The sequence below is a fragment of the Arachis hypogaea genome, chromosome 8 (assembly GCF_003086295.3).
Source record: "Arachis hypogaea cultivar Tifrunner chromosome 8, arahy.Tifrunner.gnm2.J5K5, whole genome shotgun sequence".
Classification (NCBI taxonomy): Eukaryota; Viridiplantae; Streptophyta; class Magnoliopsida; order Fabales; family Fabaceae; genus Arachis; species Arachis hypogaea.
The window spans coordinates 15,988,016-16,010,016 of record NC_092043.1 but is presented as its reverse complement, the minus strand read 5'-3'; the positions used below and the strand labels follow the sequence as shown (position 1 = coordinate 16,010,016).

The 22,001-nt window shown below is 27.6% G+C and overlaps 2 protein-coding genes and 1 long non-coding RNA gene across 4 annotated transcripts; all 3 read left to right on the top strand.

Moving 5' to 3' along the window:
* Nucleotides 1-8,831: 8,831 nt before the first annotated feature.
* On the top strand, nt 8,832-11,315 carry LOC140174805 (uncharacterized). The gene is made up of 4 exons (XR_011864594.1): nt 8,832-9,043; nt 9,138-9,866; nt 10,919-10,978; nt 11,081-11,315. It is a non-coding gene; the product is annotated as an uncharacterized lncRNA (long non-coding RNA).
* A 474-nt stretch (nt 11,316-11,789) lies between these two features.
* LOC112705059 (uncharacterized) lies at nt 11,790-14,392 on the top strand. The gene is made up of 4 exons (XM_029288709.2): nt 11,790-12,060; nt 12,981-13,186; nt 13,716-13,766; nt 13,896-14,392. Exons 1-4 carry the CDS (start codon nt 11,790-11,792, stop codon nt 14,187-14,189), a joined length of 822 nt encoding a protein of 273 aa, XP_029144542.2. The 3' UTR covers nt 14,190-14,392.
* Nucleotides 14,393-17,958: 3,566 nt separating this feature from the next.
* On the top strand, nt 17,959-21,648 carry LOC112706304 (xylulose kinase 2). 2 transcript variants are annotated; one of them, XM_025757553.3, is made up of 11 exons: nt 17,959-18,271; nt 18,452-19,109; nt 19,198-19,286; nt 19,636-19,700; nt 20,028-20,083; nt 20,294-20,414; nt 20,509-20,583; nt 20,649-20,702; nt 20,806-20,900; nt 20,996-21,170; nt 21,246-21,648. In XM_025757553.3, exons 1-11 carry the CDS (start codon nt 18,213-18,215, stop codon nt 21,476-21,478), a joined length of 1,680 nt encoding a protein of 559 aa, XP_025613338.1. In that variant the 5' UTR covers nt 17,959-18,212; the 3' UTR covers nt 21,479-21,648. The 2 variants fall into 2 exon arrangements, with proteins under 2 accessions (XP_025613338.1, XP_072056878.1); XM_072200777.1 differs by having other exon boundaries at nt 18,014-18,271; nt 18,613-19,109.
* Nucleotides 21,649-22,001: the final 353 nt, after the last annotated feature.

The following is a 22,001-nucleotide window of genomic DNA, read 5'->3' as shown; positions in this document are numbered from 1 at the left end:
ATCTGAGAGTTGTGCCAGAACAACCAAATTAAACTCATGTTTAGATTTTCTAAAATATTTTTCTTCTCTTTTAACAAGAGAGTCTAGTTAGTGTTATTTGTGAATTTGAAGTTTTGAAAAAAAATTTATCACCAGAAGATTCATAATCATAATACTAAGTGCTGATGGTTATCTATGTAGTTTTTCTACATTTCTATAACATTGAGTTACAATTTGAGCAAAGTATTACCTGAGCCAATGTGATGCTTCTTATTTGTAGATGGGAACTAAGTTGATGTTTTCTTTTTCTTGCATTATAAATAGATATTGAATCAGTAATTGAATTGAATTACCGTGCTGTAAACTTGGTGAGGAAATTTTTTGTGATTACTTGTTCATATATGCTGTAAAATTTTCTCTGTATTGTAGCATTTAATGATATTTTTACTTGTTAGATTTATAATCTCATCAATGAAAAAGTTAAATATTAAATATTAATTGAACTTGTGAAGTTTGATGCAGTTGTGTACTTGTGTCTTGTGTTGCTGCATTATATAGCTATAACTATTTCTCATACATTAATTTATTGAACTTAGCGTCTGGGAATATTTTAAACACCCCTCAAACTGGAATATCCCCTTGTATGGATTAATCCTATGAATTGTAAATTTTAAGACTTTTCCTTTTAACTATTCTCGAGGGAGTGAATGAGGTCCCAATAGGGATAATTCCTTGAATGATTGATGGAATAATGAATCATAGAATTCTCACTCAAAATTAGTATGTTCTTCAATATTTTTCTAGTACATATATATTTCTTCTTTTATATTGATATTAATTTTTGTGTTTGCATTAATTGTGAACTCTATAATTTCTCTTTACAACATTATTTTTTTGATTTTTTTTGCAAGTTTTCCTTATTTTTCTATATTGTGTTAATTTTAATATGTTTGACACCAAATTTTATGTTATGTATCTTGCTTTATATGCAGAGCAAGATGACTGAAAATAGTAATATTGAAGTAGCAGGAATGTCTGCTAGCACTCAACCATCTTCTTTATCGTCAGGTGTTCGTAAAATTCGGTCGGCTGTTTGGGATTATTTTGATGTAGAGAATGCTATTGAGAAGAAGGTCAAATGCAAATATTATGGTAGTTTAATGGGAGGCCATTTGAGAAGATGCAAGCAAAATCCTAATAATGATTCAAACAAAAGAAGAAAAATAACGACCACACCGACTATAGATGAGCATGGTATTTTAAATTCACTCAGTGCTTCCAAATTTGACCAAGAGGAGGCTCGAAGGGCACTTGTGGAAATGTTTATTGGGGAAGAGCTACCATTTCGCTTTGTTGAGATCCCAAAATTCCGAAGATTTGTGCATATCTTACAAGCAAGATTCAAAGTTCCTTCACGGATTACATTAGCACGTGACATTGGAGCTCTTTATGCTGAAGAGAAGATGAAGTTGCAAAATTTTCTGTCGGAAAATTATGGTAGAGTATGTCTAACAACTAACACTTGGACTTCATTTCAAAATTTTACTTATATGAGTTTGACAGCATATTTTGTTGATTTGGACTGAAAATTACATTAAAAAATAATTAATTTTTGTCAAGTGACAAGCCATTCAGGAGAGGTTATAGGAGCAACAATTGAGTTTTGTTTAAATAGTTAGAATTTGAATCGGGTATTTAGTGTTACAGTTGATAATGCATCATCTAATGATGTTGCAATTAAATATCTGAAGCAGCGATTGAGTTCTTGGAATAGCATTATTTTGAATGGTGAATTTATTCACATGAGGTGTTGAGCACATATTCTAAACTTGATTGTAAAAGAAAGGTTGAAAGAGATTGATGAATCAATCTTGAGGATTCGTAGTACAGTAAAATATGTTAGATCTTCCCCATCTAGAGCCACTAGGTTTCAAAAGTGTGTTGAACTAGAAAAAATTCAATATAAAGACTTGCCTTGCATGGATGTTGAGACTAGGTGAAACTCTACTTATCAAATGTTAGAAGCATCGCAAAGAATTTGAGTTGCTTGCTTTGAAAGACAATACCTGTATAGGAGAGATGAGTGGAGGAAAAGGGAGAGGTGTGCCTTCTGATTCAGATTGGGAGTATGCTGAGTCCATTGTACCATTTTTGCGAGTGTTCAGTGATGCCATTGTACGTATTTCTGGTACCTTATATGTTACCAGTGATATGTATATGAAGGAAGTATTTACAATTGGACGATTTATTCGTCATTCTTGTGATTCTGTTGATTTCAGTACTATGTCAATGGCAGAAAGGATGAGGGTTAAGTATGAGAAGTATTGGGGCAATCCTGATTCGGTGAATAAGCTGTTATTGATTGCTATCGTACTTAATCCAATGCAAAAGATTGAGTATGTCAATTAATTCTTAGATTACTTAGTTGGAGAAGAAAAAGGAAGCGAATTGAAGTTAAAGTTGTCAAAGTGCATAAACTTTCTTTATCAGCAATACCAAAGTTCTGAGGAAGCAAGTGAAGCTGATACGTAAGATATTCAAGTCAACAACATTAATACCGATGTTCATGACATGGTTTTTTTTGCAAGCAACCAGTCGTAGAACAAATACAAGATCTGAACTTGATAGATATTTATAAGAAGAATGCGAGCCATACTCCCATAAGTTTGATATACTAAACTGGTGGAAGGTTAACTCAACCCGATTTTCAATTCTTGAAAATATGGCTCGCGAGGTATTGTTTATACCTGTTTCTACGGTAGCTTCGAAGTCTGCATTTAGTATTGGAGGAAGAGTCCTCGATCCATACCGCAGTTCCTTAACACCTAGAATGGTAGAGGCCTTAGTTTGCACAGGAGATTGGCTTAAGAAAGATCTTTTCTCTGCTTTAGATGATGATGGTGAAGTTCTTCAACAAGTTGATCAAGGTATAGAATTTTTTTCATGTTTCTTCTTATTTTATTTTATTTTATTTTTGTCATCTTGCTATTTTATAATTTAGGTATTAGTTACCAATTAAAAGTTGTTGAATATAAACTTGATAATTAATTTGATTCTCTTGGCAGATATATTTTCCTCTAATGATGGTGGTTGTTCTATGGCGACATCAATTGATAATCTTGATGATGACTAGGTATGCTCAGTATTCACATTTGGTTTAATACTTTCATTCAAAGATTTGTCTCAAAATGACAAAGGTATATTTTGTTATTTGTAGATATATTTTTCTCAAAGGTTGTGGTTGTTTGATGATTTTGTTGGCAACTTGGCATCTTTTGATATTTTGTGGTTGTTGTTTTAGAGAGATTTTTTGGTGGTATCCTTTTGATGTTTTGAGAATGATTAAATATTATATAGATTAGTTATTGTCATTAAATTTATAAAGAACCAAATTCTAGTTGTAATAAACCTATACACTTTAAAATGACTTTAGTATTAATTTTACTTTTAAAAAAATTATGGTTTCAAAATTGAATTTCTAAAAAGTTGGTTTTAAAAGTAGATTTTTTGTTAAAAAATTTTGTTTGAAAATTGAATTTTTAAAAATTAGTTTTAAAACTGGATTTTTGGTTGAAGAAACTGGTTTTAAAACTGGATTTTTGGTTAAAAAATTGGTTTCAAAACTGAATTTAAAAAAAAACGAATTTTAGATTTAGATATTAAAAATCGAATTTAAAATCGGTTTGTAAATAAAGTCATATTTAAATTCTTAAACCGGTTTTTATTTTTCTAAATCTGTTTCTCTTTTTAATCCAGTTTAAGTTTGGTTTCATGAACCACAAAATTGGTTCTGAAATGGGTTTTTAAAAATCCAAACCATGCTCACCCCTACCTAGAACCTAACTCTGCTCTGATACCATGTTACCATGGTATAAAGAGTTTAGGAAAGAAATGAAGAATTGTTTAGAAAAAGTATTATTTTTATTAATCATATTTTTCATCTGTGATTACAAGGTTCTTACCAATATATACACATCTAGAGTAAGTACGTTCGTTATGGAATAATATCATAATAAATTATATTGATTTTTTTCTAATGATACCATAAAAGAACAGAGAGTTTGAGAGAGTTAGAAGAGAAGAGAGGAACTGTGATTGATTGTGTATTTCATTAACTTGAGTGAAGATACAATAATGAGATTCATATATAAAGAGCAGAGGTAGAATTCACTAACTAACTAACTGTGCCACCTGACTGCTGTTGATATATCCTCTATTAGTGTCTTTTCAAATCTTAAAAGAAAAAAATTATAACTGTGTGTCAAAAAAAATTCTTAATTAGTAAGATTAGAATCAACAATTATAATTCAATTCACGTAAAATATGACAAAAAAAACATTGAATTTACCAAGAGAATGAATGCATGTAGAATGGTAAAAAAAATAAAGAACTTTCCTTTTTTTAAAAAAAATTGAATTGATATTCACATATATTAAATCATAGTGCATACAAAAAATTTTATGGTAAATATGCTAAATTCATAGATATGCAGCGATAAAAAAGTTAATTAAATTCTTTTGATTTTATGAATTAACATTGCTGTTGTTCCAATATTTAGGATGGACACATATATAAAAGAATGTAACATTTTTTTATATACTTTGTGTACTCTTTATGTACTCTTTATACATTTGTATGTACCTTTTTAATTTTATTAATATGTGTCGCACAATCTAAAAGTAGCTTATATTTAAATTTAATTTCATAAACATAAATTAAGATTAAACTTTAAATAAAATAAATTTATAATTTTTTAATAATTTAATCATAAACGGCTCTGATATTATTTATTAAAATTTTTTTAAAATTTACTTATCAAAATATAAAAAATAGATAACAATATAAAAAAATTCACACGCTTCTTTTTTTAGGGAGGTCAAAGCATCACGCAAACAAGTCAAATTAATCCCAAATCTTCAAATTGTAATCATAATTCTATAATTTGATACACAATTTCATTGCAAATCCTAGACTCACATTTCCTTTCTCAGGTAGGTATTCGTTCTCCTTCACTTTGTTTTTTCTTAATTAATTCGTTAATAAGTTTTGTTACCAAAACCCTAGTTAGAAGGTCAATTATATTTTAATTTACAGCCACATTTTTTAAGCATTGCTTGTTATGGATGTTATATCTTAGCTAAAATCGGTGTTCATGGGCATGATCAGTTCCTAGAATGAGGCTCTACCAACAAATCCTAAAACAAAGGCCACAATTTTGAGGGTTAATTGTTAATTGTAATAGTAGGGCTTTAATTTTTGGTTAAAATCTCACATTTGGTTGTAACATGATCATGAATTTGCAGGTCTAAGGAGGGAGGTGAGAATGAATGAATGTTAATTACACATTGCAATGAGATGTTTATTCATCATGTCATCAATTAATGGTCCTATTTGGTGAAGAACTTCATCAATTAGCAACTAATAATTATTATTATTATCATTAAGTCCATAACAACTAGAATGTTTTGGTGCGAAATACTAAAATTGTCAAATATAAAGGGTTTGTTGTGTAATATATCATCCTCGCCCTTGTGATAAAAGTTTAGGTGGCTATTATGTTGGAAACAGTACCACAAATTGGCATTTACATTCACAGATTTCACAATCTTGACCTATTTAAGCAAGGGTATACATACATCTCCAACTAATTTTTTTTTTTTTCCCTTTATTTATTTAGAATTCCTTTACTGAATTTGACAATGTTTATTTTGTTTTAATGTGTGTAGATGGTATAGGATTAAAATTACCATGAGATGGGATGATGATAATGAAAATCAATCTTTCGGAATTCCCTCTAGAGTTGTTCAGTACGAAGGTAATTTAAATTAAGATTAAGAAAGATTTTATTTAGTTTCATTTATTCAATCAGATTTGTATTATAATCCTATAAATTGTTTTTTAAATAATGAATTTAAAAAACTAGTTGCTTTTGACAATATAGTTAGTAATCTATAATTGAAATGTATGGATAAATTTTTTGTTAAATTACATAATTGGTCCTATATTTTTTAATGAAATTACAAATTGGTCCTTATATTTTAAAAGTTTGTAATTAAATTCTTAAGGAGAATTAAAATTTGTGATTTAGTCATCGCTGTTCAAGAAGTGTTGATTTAACAGAATATTCTTAAAATATGTTTAGAATATTCTGTTAAAATAGAGAATATGCTGAGAATATTCTATTAAATCAAACACTTTTTAAACAATGGAGACTAAATTATAAATTTTAATTTTCTTTAGGGATCTAATTACAAACTTTTAAAGTGTAAAGACCAATTTACAATTTTACTAAAAGTGTAGGGATCAGCTGTATAATTTAATCAAAATTTTTTTATGCTATGTATATACTAAAAATCAATCACTAAATCAATTATTTTTAATATAATTTTATACAAGTGACTAATTTAATAGCTAATTTTTAATGTAGACGTAACATGATTGAATTTCTTTAGTGGCGGTGCATGATTGAAAAATAAATTTATTATTAAATGGTATGATTAATAACTATATATATAGCTCCTGATGAGATGGATCCAAGCTATATAAAGGGCATATGGAGGATTGAAGAAAAAGACAACAGTTTCTCAACACAGCCCTTTCGGATTAGATATGCAAAGCAAGACATTTATCTATGTATCATGATCTTATTCAACTTATTTCATACTGAATTTGAGGTAATTAATTATTAATCATCCATGATCTCATTCTTCAAAAATATTTCATCCATGATCTTATGTGTAGTTGCCTATTTATCTTATTATGCTCTTAAATTAAATAATGCAGGGATTCATTAGTACTGCTGTTATTTTAAAGTTTGAGCTTATGTATGTTCCCAAATATTATGATAACGGGTGAGTCATATAAAAAAAATTTAATTATACTGTTGGTCTATATAATTTTATCAGATTTGTAATTAGGTTTTTATAATTTTTTTAATTAGTTTTTATACTATTTTTTTAATTTTATAATTAGGTCATTTTCATGTTAAAAATATTAGAATTAACAGAACATTTCTCCTAAAAAATGTGATCAAATGTTCGATTAGGTTCTTAATTATAAATATCTTTAATTTGTAAAGAAATATTCAGTTAAATCTAATATTTTTTACACTAAAAATAATCTAATTATAAAATTAAAAATAGTGTAGGGATCCAATTAAAAAAATAAAATAAAAAATTAATTAAAAATTTAAAAAAACTGTAGAGACCAATAGAACAAATAAACCTAAAAAATCGGTCAAAGTAGTTATTCTTAAAAAATAAAAAATGTGTTAATTTAGTTTTCAAAAAATTAGATACCTCAAATTAATTTCTAAAAAGTATTTTTTATTCTGTTAATATCTTTTGAAAATTAAATTAACGTATATATAAAATTTTTTAAGTACTATTTTGACTATTAATCCTGAAGTGAAAATATTAAATTTCATTATACATATTTATGATTGACATTGGTATAATATATAGTGGTGAATTGGAAGCTTCTCTGGATTCTTCTCCAACTATCCATGAATTTCGGATTCCTCCTAAAGCTCTATTAGGGTTGCATTCATATTGTCCTGTCTATTTTGATTCCTTACATGCAGTGCTCATTGATGTTACTGTACATACATGTATTCTCAAATCTTCATCAAAATTTCCCAGGTTTGCCACACTCTAATATCATCTTTAATTAATTAGGTTAATCAACCATCATGCTTTCATTTTAAGATTAATTAATGTTAACCTTAATTTTTATTTGGTGAAATTCAGAGCTTTTATTTATGAACAAAAGATTAAGAGTTCAATTTTGGTTTCTCCTAAAAAAATTAGTATAAGCTGATAAAAATTTATACAAAAATTGACATAAATTCAAAAAGAGACTCTATCCTTTTACAAAAAGATTTATTAGATATAACAATATATATGTTTTTTTATCCTAGTCTTTTATAATGAGCAGTTTCATAATATTATGCATACATGAATAATGTTTAAGCATCAAATGCATGTTATTACTAAAATATATTTGAGGAGATATCAATATATTTTTTTTTTAAAGTAAGAAATTAAAATTGAACTAAAAATTTCATAAAATCTCCAGAGAAATAAGTACGATATGACCTTAACTTTTTAATCACAAGTTTTTATGAGCATGCTTCAAAGTGAATTCTATGTTATCTTTATTGTGGTGTGTAAATTGTCTAAAAATAAAATATTTAAAATAAAAAATAAATTATTTAAAATTTATTAAATATTATCTATTTACTTTTTTTAGTAATTTAGGCATAATATTAAAGGCATTATAGTATTTACCATGCTTCAATACATATAGTTAGGTGTTCACTTTAAAATAACAAAAAAATAGTAAAGGATGTTTTTTGTTCTTAACGTTTACGATTTTTTTAAAAAATATTCCTTACATTTAATTATATTTAATTTTGTTCCTAATATTTTTAATTTGTCAAAATTATTCCTGAATGTTAACTTCATGTAAAATGTTATGGACAAAATAAAAAACTTCCAAAGATAATTTTGATACAAATTGAAAACGTTAGAAACAAAAGTGAATTAATCGAAAATATTAAGGACAAAATTGAATAAAATTAAATGTTACGGATATTTTAAAAAAAATCACAAATATTAGAAATAAAAAACCTACTTTACCCAAAAAAAATTACAAATTTTCACTTTAATTTATCTATTTCAGAAATTCAGGCACCAGTGAAGTGAATGTTGGCCAAAGTTATAACACAGTGAAGAATAATCAAGTATGTCTTAATTATTAAACATTATTATTAGGTGTCACATTTTTCCTTAACCCCCTTATATTGAGTTTCTTAACAAAACGTTTTATGTGACTAATTAAGCAGGGCTTCGGTGCAATCGCTTATTTAGATGTGAAAAAGAAAATGTTTATTAAAGCATTATTAACTGCTCGTGATATATTACTTGAAGAACTTCAAAAACTTAGTAAAGCAATTGATCAAGCTATTGATATTTCAGAATTTCTGTTAAATATGACCTCATTAAATTCCATACTTCAAGCAAATCATGTTTTGACACAAGGAAAATCACAAAATGGCCAAGAGGTTATTTTATTTTTTTTTTTTCATTTTCAACTTATATATGAATTACTATTTCCGTTTTAAAATAACTACGGTTAATTCTTCTAAATTTGTACAGAAATTTAGTGTCAATTTTTTAAATGCTGGAAACCTCAAATCTCTTAGTCAAAAAGAACTTTGGAAGTGTTTGGATTTATTAGGAGATCAATTGTTCAATTTATGGAACGAATTTTTAAAATTTCACAGGTTTGTTTTCTCATTTTGTATCGCTAAAAAAAACAAATAGGTCTTTAATATTTTGATCTGTAGACATTTAAATTTTCAAAAATTTGAAAATACATTTAAGTTCGTGATATTTTTAAAACCAGGACATATCAATCTTTTATATTCACTTGGATCTGTCAGACTCAACAGAAAAATCAAACATGATTCTTGTTATATTGACCTGGTTGATATGAATATATACGTAAGAGAGTTTTTAGAATTAGACAAATTAGACTCAGGGATCAATATGTTTAGATTTTGAAAAAGTCAAAAATTTAAATATATTTTTAAATTCTCAAAAACTTAAATGTCTAGGGATCGATTTTTTTTTTCTTATTAATTTGATGGTTGAATGTTAAATAAACATGCATGATTATATTCACTTGTTGGTAGGGAAAACAAAATACAGATTCTAAAGTATTTAAGAGAAACATGGTGTAAGGATAGAAAAGTTGAATGGTCAATATGGATGGTGTACTCTAAGGTTGAGATGCCCCATCATTATATAAATAATGGGATTAATTTATCTTCAAATCGTGGTAAACACAAAAGAGCTCTCACTTTATGGAAGCTTAATGACGAGGTTAGTGCTTACTTATCTCTATCTCATGTAATAATAAACTTCATCCTTTGATTAAATTTAAAATGTTTAACTTTTAGAAGTTTCTATTATCTCCTTCAATTTCTAACTAAATCTTTGATAAAATATATGACAGTTTCTTAACTATATACTAAACAAAATTTAAAATGAGTCTAACCAATATTATAAGATTAGTATAATTTGTTATTTTTGACCAGTCAATAATATTTAAAAGTGTTTATTAAAAGTATAGTGTTGGATTAAAAATTTTAGGCTATTAACTAAAAATACCGAACAATATAAACAAAAATGGCTGGTCTTCAAACTTTTTTCTTCGAGTATCCTATAATTTTATTTAATATAATAGATAAGGGTAGACATATGAGGGCCAATGGAGGCCTCGGTTCCTCAGTTCTTTTTTTATAAAATAATAATAATAATAAAGTATTGAGTATGATTTAATTTTTTAAAAAATTATATAATATTTAGTTTAGTATATATAAAAGTTCAATTTAACTTAAATATTAATGATATCTAATATTTAATTTAAAAATTAAGTAACAATATTAAAAAAATATGAAAAAATATTATTACTGATATTTTTTAGTTAAATAAAAATTTTTAAATTTAATAAAGTGGATTATTTTTTTTTGTGATTATCTTTTTTTATTTGTTTAGTATTAACTCTCTGTTTCAAATGCTACAATTGAGAGATTTTTTTAACTATGAATATTGTGAAGAATAATTCAAAAATAAAATAAAAGATGAATTTTTTGCTAATTATCGTTTAATTACATTGAGAAAAGATTACTGAAAGATTTGACACAAATTCTATTATCAATAAATTTTATAAAATAAAAAATACACATATTTTTTATCTTTTAAAATATATTTTCTATCGGTATATTTTTATATTATATAATTTTTTTGTATATTTTTTTAATATTATATATATCATTGGTCGCTGATGAAAATATTTCTGAAACCAAAATAAATAATTTTTAATTGAAAGGATTAATAATAAAATGAAAATTTGTGTTGTAATTCATACACAGCCTATTCAAACCGCAGTAACACGTGCTGAGATGCATCGAAGGAGCATTGCACAAATGCGGGTAATTAAGTAAATCGTGAATCATATACGGACTATTAGGAATAATTAAATTTGATTATAATTAATTAATTAATTAATTAAAGCATGCCTATTGTTTTTGCAGATTAACAACCGATCAATTCAAGACATGCATATATTTGGAGACCCTTTAAGAACACCAATTGTGATTGTTGAACATGTCATCACAAATGAACAACGAAGAACTATTAGTCAAGATTCATATTTGATACATACCAAGCTTTTTACAGCCTCACACAGCTTCCAACGACTACCTAACATTACCCACCAATCGGAACACCATTTTCATGTCTTGAACATTGTTGTCTTTGTGCATGGCTTTCAGGCATGTCCATCTTATTCTCCTCTCTAAACCCTACTATAATACAACAAAAATTATTTTTAGCGAGAAATTTTTTATGACAGTAACATAATCGTCACTATATATCTTATTTAACTTATATTTCTGTAGTAATTATATATTTATTGTTATTACTATATATTATAATGACAATTATATACTTTTTGCGATCATTAAAAATTTTTTCATTGATAATTGTATAATTGTTGCTAAAATTTTTTAACGACAAAAAATAAGACAGATAATGTCTAATTGCCAATAAATATATTAGTGATTAATTTTATTACTGCTAAAAAAATAAATGACGATTAAAAATAACTTTTTTCACATGTCTTAATATGTTGATTCAATCCGATCCGAATAAAATCATATTTGATTTATTTAGATATTTGATGAAATGTTAAAATGTTTTTGAAATAAATCTAAAAAGATTAAATATTTATCGTTTAATAAAATGTTGCAGGGGCATCATTTAGACCTAAGACTTGTTAGAAATCAATGGGTTTTAATTGATCCTGAAGTGGAATTTCTTATGTCAGAAGCCAATGAAGATAGAACAACATCTGATGATTTTAGAATAATGGGTCAAAGGCTGGCTAAAGAAGTTATTTCTTTTGTGAAGAGAAAAATGGATAAAGCTTCAAACTCAGGAATTTTGGGAGATATTCAGCTAAGTTTTGTTGGACACTCTATGGGCAACCTCATTATAAGATCTGCACTTGCAGGTAGCTCACATTTGCAAAAGTAATATGAAAAATCTTTTATTTGCATAACAAAAATTATTTATCAAATTAGAAGTTATATATTTATGTATATTATTTTATATATTTTTAATATTTATTTTATATTTTAATATTATTTTATATAAATACATGATTTTTTATACATATTACAATATATTACTTCTGCTTCAAAATAATATATATGTTAGAAACAAGAAACTAAACTGGAAAAATGATTTGTGTATTATTAAGTGTATTTCAGTTGTCTATTCAAATTGACTGGAATGATACAATATAAAAAAGTATTTATAGGTACTAAGAGAATCGTAATAATAAAGACATAATCTCCTATAATAAATATTCAGATATACTAAATAATACTAATTGATTCTAATTATATTCTAACAATATCAAATACTATTTAAAAATATTATTTATATAATTTATGAATAGTATTATTTATTTTGTATTTGTTTTTTAATAAAAATGTTACTATATCATTAAGTTTCAATAAAAAATAAGTTTTAAAAATATTTTTTTATGATCTCCATTTATAAAAATATAAATTAGAAGTATATTTTTTTTATATTTGACTTTAATTTTATCCGTAATAATTTATTTCTATTTTACTCCTAGCATTTCAATATATATTCAATTAAAAATTAATTAAAAATTCTAATTAATTCTTTTAATTATTCTTCTAATTTTTAAATTTAATTTTTTTATTGTTTTAATATTTTCAAAAAATAACATATATATTTAAAATTTTAATTATTTAAATATTAAAAAATAAATTAAAACTCCAAATTATCACTTTATTCAATTATGTCCCTCAACATCGACAACATGTGAGTGCTAGAATTGTTACATCTAGATTAACTGTATTAATTATTAGTAACATTGTGTTGATTATGTATTTGCAGATAGTTTGATGGAACCATATCTAAGATACTTGTATACGTATATGTCCATATCTGGTCCACATTTGGGGTATCTTTATAGTTCCAACTCATTATTCAATTCTGGATTATGGCTTTTTAAGAAGTTAAAAGGCACACAATGCATTCATCATCTCACATTCACAGATGATCCACATTTTCAAAATACTTTTCTCTATAAACTCTCTAAGGTATTATAAATCTTACACTATTATATATCAACTTTAATCGTGGTCGATTCATTTAGTAGTTAGTTCACTAGTATGCTTAAATAAGTATTGAGAATTTGAACCTTTATTTTGTGTATGCCGAAACTCGTTGACAAAAAATAAACTCTTAAATAGAATTCAGATCTGCGACAGAATAGTCCCTGTGAAAATAAAAAAAAATTATATATCAACTTTATTTTTTTCAATAAATTTCAAAAATATTTTAATAGTTCAATAGTTCTTATTTCAAAAAAGGTAAAAACTTAGGTACAGTGAACTTCATGTGAAGTTGATAGTTGAGAGCTTTTAGATAAAAATTTAGTCAAATCATCTAACGGCTCTCACTTATCAACTTCAAGTGAAGTCGACTGCACCTGAATTTTTACCTTCAAAATATTTTAATTGATCAAATGTGACCTATCTTTTTAAAAAAAATTTGAGAAAAGTAAATTATACCGAATATTAATTATTTTTTTTAAATAATTTTTTTCTTTTCTTTTCATTTTTCCAGCAAAAGACCTTGGAATACTTTAGGAATATTATCTTAATATCTTCTCCACAGGTATTACTTTAATTTCTTTAATGTTTCTTAAAAAAAAATCATCTCTACGAATTTTATTTATTTACTGATTCTTATCATCATTAGCAATAATGATTAACAATTTTTTTCTTTATTTTTTTTAAAAAATAGGATGGTTATATTCCTTATCATTCGGCTAGAATAGAATCATGCCCAGCAGCATCACATGACAAATCAAAGAAAGGAAGAATGTTCATAGAAATGTTAAATGATATTTTGGATCAAGTGAGAGTGAATCACGATGAACATCGTCGAGTTTTGATGCGTTGTGATGTGAATTTCGATGTGACTTCATATGGCAAGAATTTGAACTCATTTGTTGGACGTGCTGCTCATATTGAATTTTTGGAGTCTGATATTTATGCAAAGTTCATAATGTGGTCTTTTCCAGAATTATTTAAATAGCATCATTTTGCATTTAATTAGGGTTTAACTTCTTGCTTATGTATGTATATAGAGATCTTAGTTATGTTTTTAGTTGGCTTCAGTATATATGTTTATTTGAAGCTTAATACTTTGTGTGTGTAGAGCATAATATATAGGAGGTGATAAAATTATGAAGGAATAAAAATAAGAAAAGATGAAGAAATTTTTATTGATTGTTAATTGATTGAATTGTAAACTATGAAGGTAAAATTAAGTATATATAGAGTATTAGTTTATGAAAGATAAAAGTAAATAAAGATAAGATAAAGATAAAGATAAGATAAAGATTAAAATTATAATTGATTTTGTGTATTCTGTTGAACTGAATTTGTAAGCTACGAAATTTTTTCATTGTTGTCATGGGTTGAAGTAGAAGAGTAGTTTAATAGGAGACAAAAAAAAGATTTAACAAAACAAATTTTATAATAATAAGCTCTCTAATCATATTGATCAAATTGTCATTGGAACATAATACGAAACAAAACAAGTTCTCCACAATCAAAGGACCATTTAGAAAGATCAAGTGAGGAACATATTCATAACTGTTGAGTAATAAGCACCAGCAAGATATTTTAAATATCAAGTGTTCTCTGTTTTTGGTGTTTTAAAACTCTGTTTGGAACAAATTTCATGAAATTAGTCAATTTAAAAATTATTATTGAATTCGTTCTCTGCATTGAGAGTCTTGTGATGCATCATAGTCTAGCTAAGTTGAGGTGCATCCGGGTGGTGAAGGATTTTCTACCACTTGAGCTACAACCATTGATGGAGGAGAATATTCTGCAGTCGTAACCAGAGGAGGATTTTCAGCATCAGCAATTGGAAGAAGATTGGGAAAAAATCGAGATTTAGATAAGAACTTGTCTAACGGTAGAAATACTAAAAATAATTTTTTTATAACTTGTATAATAAAATAGGAAATTTCTAAAATACTCTAAACAGTAAATTTAATAGTAGAAATTAAAATGATCAAACACCGAAAATTTTATCGTGAAAAATTTTTTAAAAAGAGGGACAAAAAATCTATAAGATATAGTCTAATAAAATCTTTCACTATTAAAATAATAAGTACATAATTAGTTTTTTTAGTAGTACTAGGACATTTCAATAATCAACAAAATACATTATCAAAATTGATGAAATCAATATAAATCCTCCACTAAGTGGGTATTTTAAATCAGACAAAACATAAGATAATACAACTAACAAGTTATATCTTAATATTTATCTTTACACCAGGAACAATATACTAAAATTTTATAAAAATTAGAACAAATTTACCAATTCAATAAAATCAAATGACACTGCTCTTTTCATCCCATTTCTTTTTTTTTTCTTTAAGTGTGGGTTTCATAGAGACCCACCAATAAATCTCCCTCTTATTGACTTAAGTTGGAAATAAGTTACTCCACTAAATTTGTCTTTTCTTTGCAAGAATCAAACTTTACTGCAAGTAAATTCTTAATCATCATATCTGAACTGTTATCATTAGTATGAATTTTTTCAAGTGTATATGACTTCATCTCAAGTGTTTGACAAAACCAATAATACCACAGCTTTATGTGCTTCGATTTGGAATAAAATGTCAGATTTTTGCTGAGATGGACAACACTTTCCTTGTCACAAAATAACACAAATTTTTCTTCATTAATGCTTAACTCTTTCAGAAATTTTTTCACCCACGAGAGTTCTTTAGAAGATTCAACAACAACAATGTATTATGCCTATGTGGTAGATAAAGCAACACATTTCTAAAGTCAAGATAACTAGAAGTAGACTTTCTTAAATCAAGATTCACAGTTATATCCGCATCTGTGTAGCCATCCAACACAAGTTGGCCACTCCCAAAACATAAACAAACCCTAGAAGTACCACTAAGATATCTGAGAATCCATTTCACTGCTTGCTAGTACTCCTTGCTAGAAATAGAGAGAAACCGACTAATAACTCCAACTGTACCATGCGACCTGATGCTGACCTCGAATGGATGTCTGCCGGCGCCCACCCCTGCGCCTGGTGCACAGAACGAGCAACGCTATAATCGTTGTTTGCTGCCGATTGCAAGGTAATGCTGCTTGTATCTGTTACTGTTTTCTCAATATTTTCTTTTGAAAATTTTTTCAGTCTAGAACATGTAATTAATGATCAGTGTTTTATTCATGAAAAACGGATATTTCATTTTGCGATGATTCAGATGTTTTCTTTAGTATACTATCACTTCTTGCGGATATTTCTTTTTACGAGATTCAAATGTTTTTTTGGTTTAGATTCGAATTTTTTTTGTTACATTTGGGACGTTTCTTTTATAAAATTTAGAATATTTTCTTTTATTAAACTACTTATGAAATTTTTTTGTTTAATTTGGATGTTTATTTTATTAAATTTTAAATTTTTTTAGTTAAATTTAGAAGGTTTCTTTCATAAAACTTAGAATATTTTTACTGTTAAGTTGGGATATTTCTTTTGTTAAACTTTGAATGTTTCTTTTTCTTAAACTTGAAATATTTTGATGCAGGACCCTTCACGGTGCATATAAAAGTTGCGCAAAGAGTACAACGGCGATGAGAGAGAATAAGATGAGACTTCACATCAATGAAATGGTTACAAATTTAAAATTTTATTTTTTAAATTTAAATTTATTTTTTAAAAGTGGTTACAAGTTTAATATGTTATTGTTTAATAATTTAAAAAAGTTGTTAAAGTTGGTCCTATTCTAGTTGGTTACCTAATAAGATTAAATATGTATTTATTAAAGTTTTTTATTCAATAATAAGAATATACACTCTGAATTAAAGATAGTGAATAATAATTAAACTAAATACTTAAGTATCTTATTACATTTTTTGTATTTATTTGTGTTGCATTTGAAATATTAAATTACTATTAATTAATTTATTTTTGTTTTAAAAATATTAATTTCCTATATTTTTTATTTAAAATATCTATTTGACATTATTTATTCAGAGGCAGAAACATCACGTTTAAAAAAATTTTAAAAAAATAATTTTATTATAAAAATAATTTATTTCATATTGATAATATATAAAAACTAATTGTTAACTTAATAAAAGGATTAAATAACTAAAATTATACATTTTATAAAAATAATTTTGTAATTTTAAAATATTAAAAATACATTTTAAAAATAAACTAACTAAACATATTTTTATTATTTTTTATATTTAAAAATAAAATTTCTTTTCACAAATCAATCGTATCTTTTAAAATATAAAAAATTTAAAATAAAAATTATTTTTCAAAAGTAAAAATAAAAAATACTTTCAAAAAACCAAACAGCCTCTCAGTGATTTGAATCCTGATTAAAAGTTGCAGATGTGAGAGTTTGTTTGGGTGAGATTTTAAAAAAAGATATTTTTTTAGTTATCTTTTTTTAAAAGATCTTATCGAGAAGTAAAAATAATTTTATGTTTGGATATTTCATGTAAAAAAATTTTTTTATCTATCAATTATGTTTAGATATAACAATATAAAAATACTTTTTTGTTTGTTTATTACATAAAAAACATCTTTTTTTAAAGAAAAAATATCTTTTAAAAAAATGTAAATTACACCTTCTCAAAAAAGATATTTTTTATTTTACTAGTATTTTTATTTTTATTACTAGAAATTTGTCAAACACGTTAAAAAATAAAAAAAATTCTTTTTCATTGAAAAAAAAAATTTTAACAAAATAATAGCGTCCAAAAATGCACTCACTTCAAAGATAAAAAGCCAAATTTCCTTTTCAAAATAAATAAAAAAAGGAAATTCATAAAAAGTTTAATTTTTTATTTTAATTCTCCACGTCGGAAAAACCTCACCGGATAACCAAAACAATAATTAACGGAATACCCGAAAACACTCTGTCCCAAGTTGTTCTCAATTTCTCATCCAAAATTTCTGTTTATAAATGATTTGATTTTGCAAGTTTGTATCCAATTTCTACCTCCTCTTTGTTTCCAGAAAATCCACTGAAAAAGTATAGCTTTTGATTTTGCTCCAATGGCTGATTTCGATCTTCCCCAGGATTCGTATTTTCTCGGATTCGACAGCTCCACCCAGTGAGTTCATCTTCTCCATCTGCATCGCCAAAATTTTAATCTTTTTCCCCACAATGTGCTATTTTTCAATTGAAATTTGATTGATCATATCATATGTTTGTTCTTTGAATAATTGGTGTAATACTGTAACTTAAATCTGAATTGCATGAAATTAAAGTTTCAATTTTTATTGGTATGAAGGTCCTTAAAGGCTACAATTTTGGACTCAAACCTCAATATTGTTGCCAATGAACTTGTTCACTTTGATTCTGAATTGCCCCATTACAAAACCAAAGATGGGGTTTATAGAGACACCTCTGTTAATGGTAGAATTGTTTCTCCCACATTGATGTGGGTGGAAGCTCTTGACCTTATGTTTCAGAAGCTTTCGTCGAAATCTAATGTCGATTTCGGCAAGATTGCTGCTGTCTCTGGCAGTGGACAGCAGCATGGTAGTGTCTATTGGAAGAATGGTAGCTCTCAGGTTTTGCAATCATTGGATCCTGCTAACCCATTGCTGGCTCAGCTCGGAGATGCCTTCTCGGTGAAGGAATCTCCGATATGGATGGACTCTAGCACCACTGCTCAGTGTAGGGAGTTAGAGAAGGCTTTCGGGGGAGCTCTTGAGTTGGCTCGAGTGACCGGTTCGCGAGCATATGAGAGGTTTACTGGTCCTCAGATTAAGAAGATATTTGAAACTCAGCCGGATGTTTATAACAACACTGAGAGGATCTCACTTGTTAGCTCCTTCATGGCTTCTCTTTTGCTTGGGGAATACGCTTCCATTGATCATGCCGATGGGGGCGGCATGAATTTGATGGATATAAAGGAGAAGACATGGTCTAAAGTAGCACTTGAGGTTTGTGAATGCTATTACTTGAATTTGGTTATTGATGTTTATGTGTTCAATCAATATACTTATTTGAATTCTAATGTTTATTTTGCAGGCAACTGCACCTGATTTGGAGTCTAAACTTGGAAAGTTAGCACCTGCTTATGCCGTCGCTGGAAATATTGCTCCCTATTTTGTAGATAGGTCTGTTGCACACTTCTCTGATTTATTTCTCTTTTGGAATGCAATGAAACTTTGACAAATAGCAGTTAGTTTGTTTCCTTCCTTATGGCACCTGGTCAATTTCCAATTAATTTAATAGTTCACTAACTAGATAAACAAGTCTCAATAAATCGAACCGAGATATCTTTTGACTGGAGTTGATAATTGTAACAATGTTAGGTGTCTGCAAAAAGTTCAAACAGAAGTTTGTATGCTTGTATTATAAAAGATAATTTCTTCACATCAACTTGTCAATTGAAATGGTTATTCGTTGCTTTTGCTGAACCAAAATGCTTAAATTAATGACTTAAGCTTCTTTGTTTCCCAATAGGTACAAGTTTAACAAGGAGTGCTTGGTTGTTCAGTGGTCTGGAGATAATCCTAATAGTGTGGCAGGTGCTATAATTTCTTTTAGTATATTCTGCTATGTATTTCTGATTTCGGTATTCGTTCACTTAAATATTATACTTGGCATGCCATTTGTAATTCTATTACTGATAACTTTCGAGAAGGATTCAATTAATATGACATTACAACTAATTTAAAAGTTATGATGTGTTTGGTAAACCATGGCAAGTTTTCTTATTATATCTAGGTTTGAATGATGAAAATCATCCCTGCATATGAAAATCCCAACACTTAATCTTGTGGTGCTTTATAACTGGCATTATCATACAAAAAACTTTTCTTATATTGTAAGATACTAACCATTTTGATCTGCAGGTTTGACGCTTAATATTCCGGGAGATCTTGCAATCAGTCTCGGCACCAGTGACACTGTAGGTTACAATTCATCATCTTAGGATACCTCTTTCTTTTTGAATTTTGTGGGTATCATTCTAAGTTGCCGTATCGCTGTTAATCTGTCTTAATTTCTCATTAGAGAATCTAAGAACTGATAGGTGCTATTTGCACCTATCTAAAATTAAACCCCTTTATATATTAACACCTTATAATTTTATACTAACACATTCTATCATATCTCTCAGGTATTTATGATCACCAAAGATCCTAATCCAGGTTTAGAAGGACATGTCTTCCCTAATCCAGTAGATGCAAATGGTTACATGGTAATGTTGGTATACAAAAATGGGTCCCTTACCCGAGAAGGTACTACGGTCATTGTTGTTTGCCATTGCATATATTTCCAAGAGACACACAGTTTTTGTAGTTTCTCACTCCGCTCCCTATGGTACAATTTTAGATGTGCGCAACCGATGTGCAGAGCAATCTTGGGACACTTTCAACAAATTTCTAGAGCAAACACCACCTCTAAATGGTTAGTATCACATAACTCTTTCTTAGTAAGACATTCTCTTTTCTCATTACAATATGTCTCGATAGGCGGCAAGATTGGTTTCTACTACAAGGAGCATGAAATTCTACCCCCTCTTCCAGGTACTTGTCTAATATTCCTACAGACCAAGTTGCTTTAACTTAATAGCAATCTGACTTTGTCATCGACAATAAAATATTGACATTTTCTTTTCCATGGTTCCAGTTGGTTTCCACCGGTTCATTTTAGAAAATTTCTCAGAAAATTCTCTTGATGGACTAAAGGAGAAGGAAGTCAAAGAGTTTGACGCTCCATCTGAGGTTAGCATATACCTCAAAACCAATTGAAATATTCGAATACTTTAAAAAACTATGTAATAGTTATTAAGTACTAAGCAATAATTGCTAAACTCAAGGTGCGAGCATTAATCGAGGGTCAACTTCTGTCGATGCGAGCTCATGCTGAAAGATTCGGCATGCCCTCTCCACCAAAGCGGATTATAGCCACTGGTGGAGCATCAGCGAACCATAGCATTCTTAATTCAGTAGCTTCAATTTTTGGGTGTGATGTTTATACAGTTCAAAGACCTGGTAAGTATTGATTATTGATGTTTGAAGTATAAGCCTTCATTCTGGTAGAAGCTAATGGTTTCAACTTGGCAACAGATTCAGCTTCTCTTGGGGCTGCAGTGAGAGCGGCGCACGGCTGGCTATGCAACGAGAAAGGCGGCTTTTTACCAATTTCTGATATGTACATGAGCAAATTGGAGAAAACATCTCTGAGCTGCAAGCTTTCAGTGAATGCTGGTGATCAGAATCTGAGTTCCAAGTATTCTGCTATCATGAAGAAGAGAATTGAGATAGAGAATCGTCTCGTCGAAAAGCTTGGACGCTACTGAAATGATATATGACTTGGCAGCCATGTTTATCTGAATTTTTGTTTCTGTTTGTGTTTGGGATGATCTTGACAAACCATAAGTTAGCTGTGAAAATGATAGTGTGTTTATAAAATCTTGATTCACAACCTGGAACTATGTCGTATATAGACAATAATACATTTTCATAGTAATGATTGGTCGTTTTGCATTCATTTTCATGTGAACGAATGAGTGCAGAAAACGTCGTTTACACCGAAATATATTCAACATAATTCAGCATAAGAATAATAAGGTTAAAAAATTTATAAATTGAAATTTGCTTTGATTTTTTTTATAATTTTTAAACAGTTATCCAAATATTTTTTATAAAAATTTGAAGGATAAATTATTAAAAATATATCCAAATTGTTTTTTTTTTACAAAAATATTTTTAAATTTTGTTATCGATACAAATATTTTCAAGTAATTTAAAAACGTAATAAAATTTGACTAGGCAAATAAAACTTTCTATGACACAAGTGAAGAAAAGTGTGAAACTTTGACA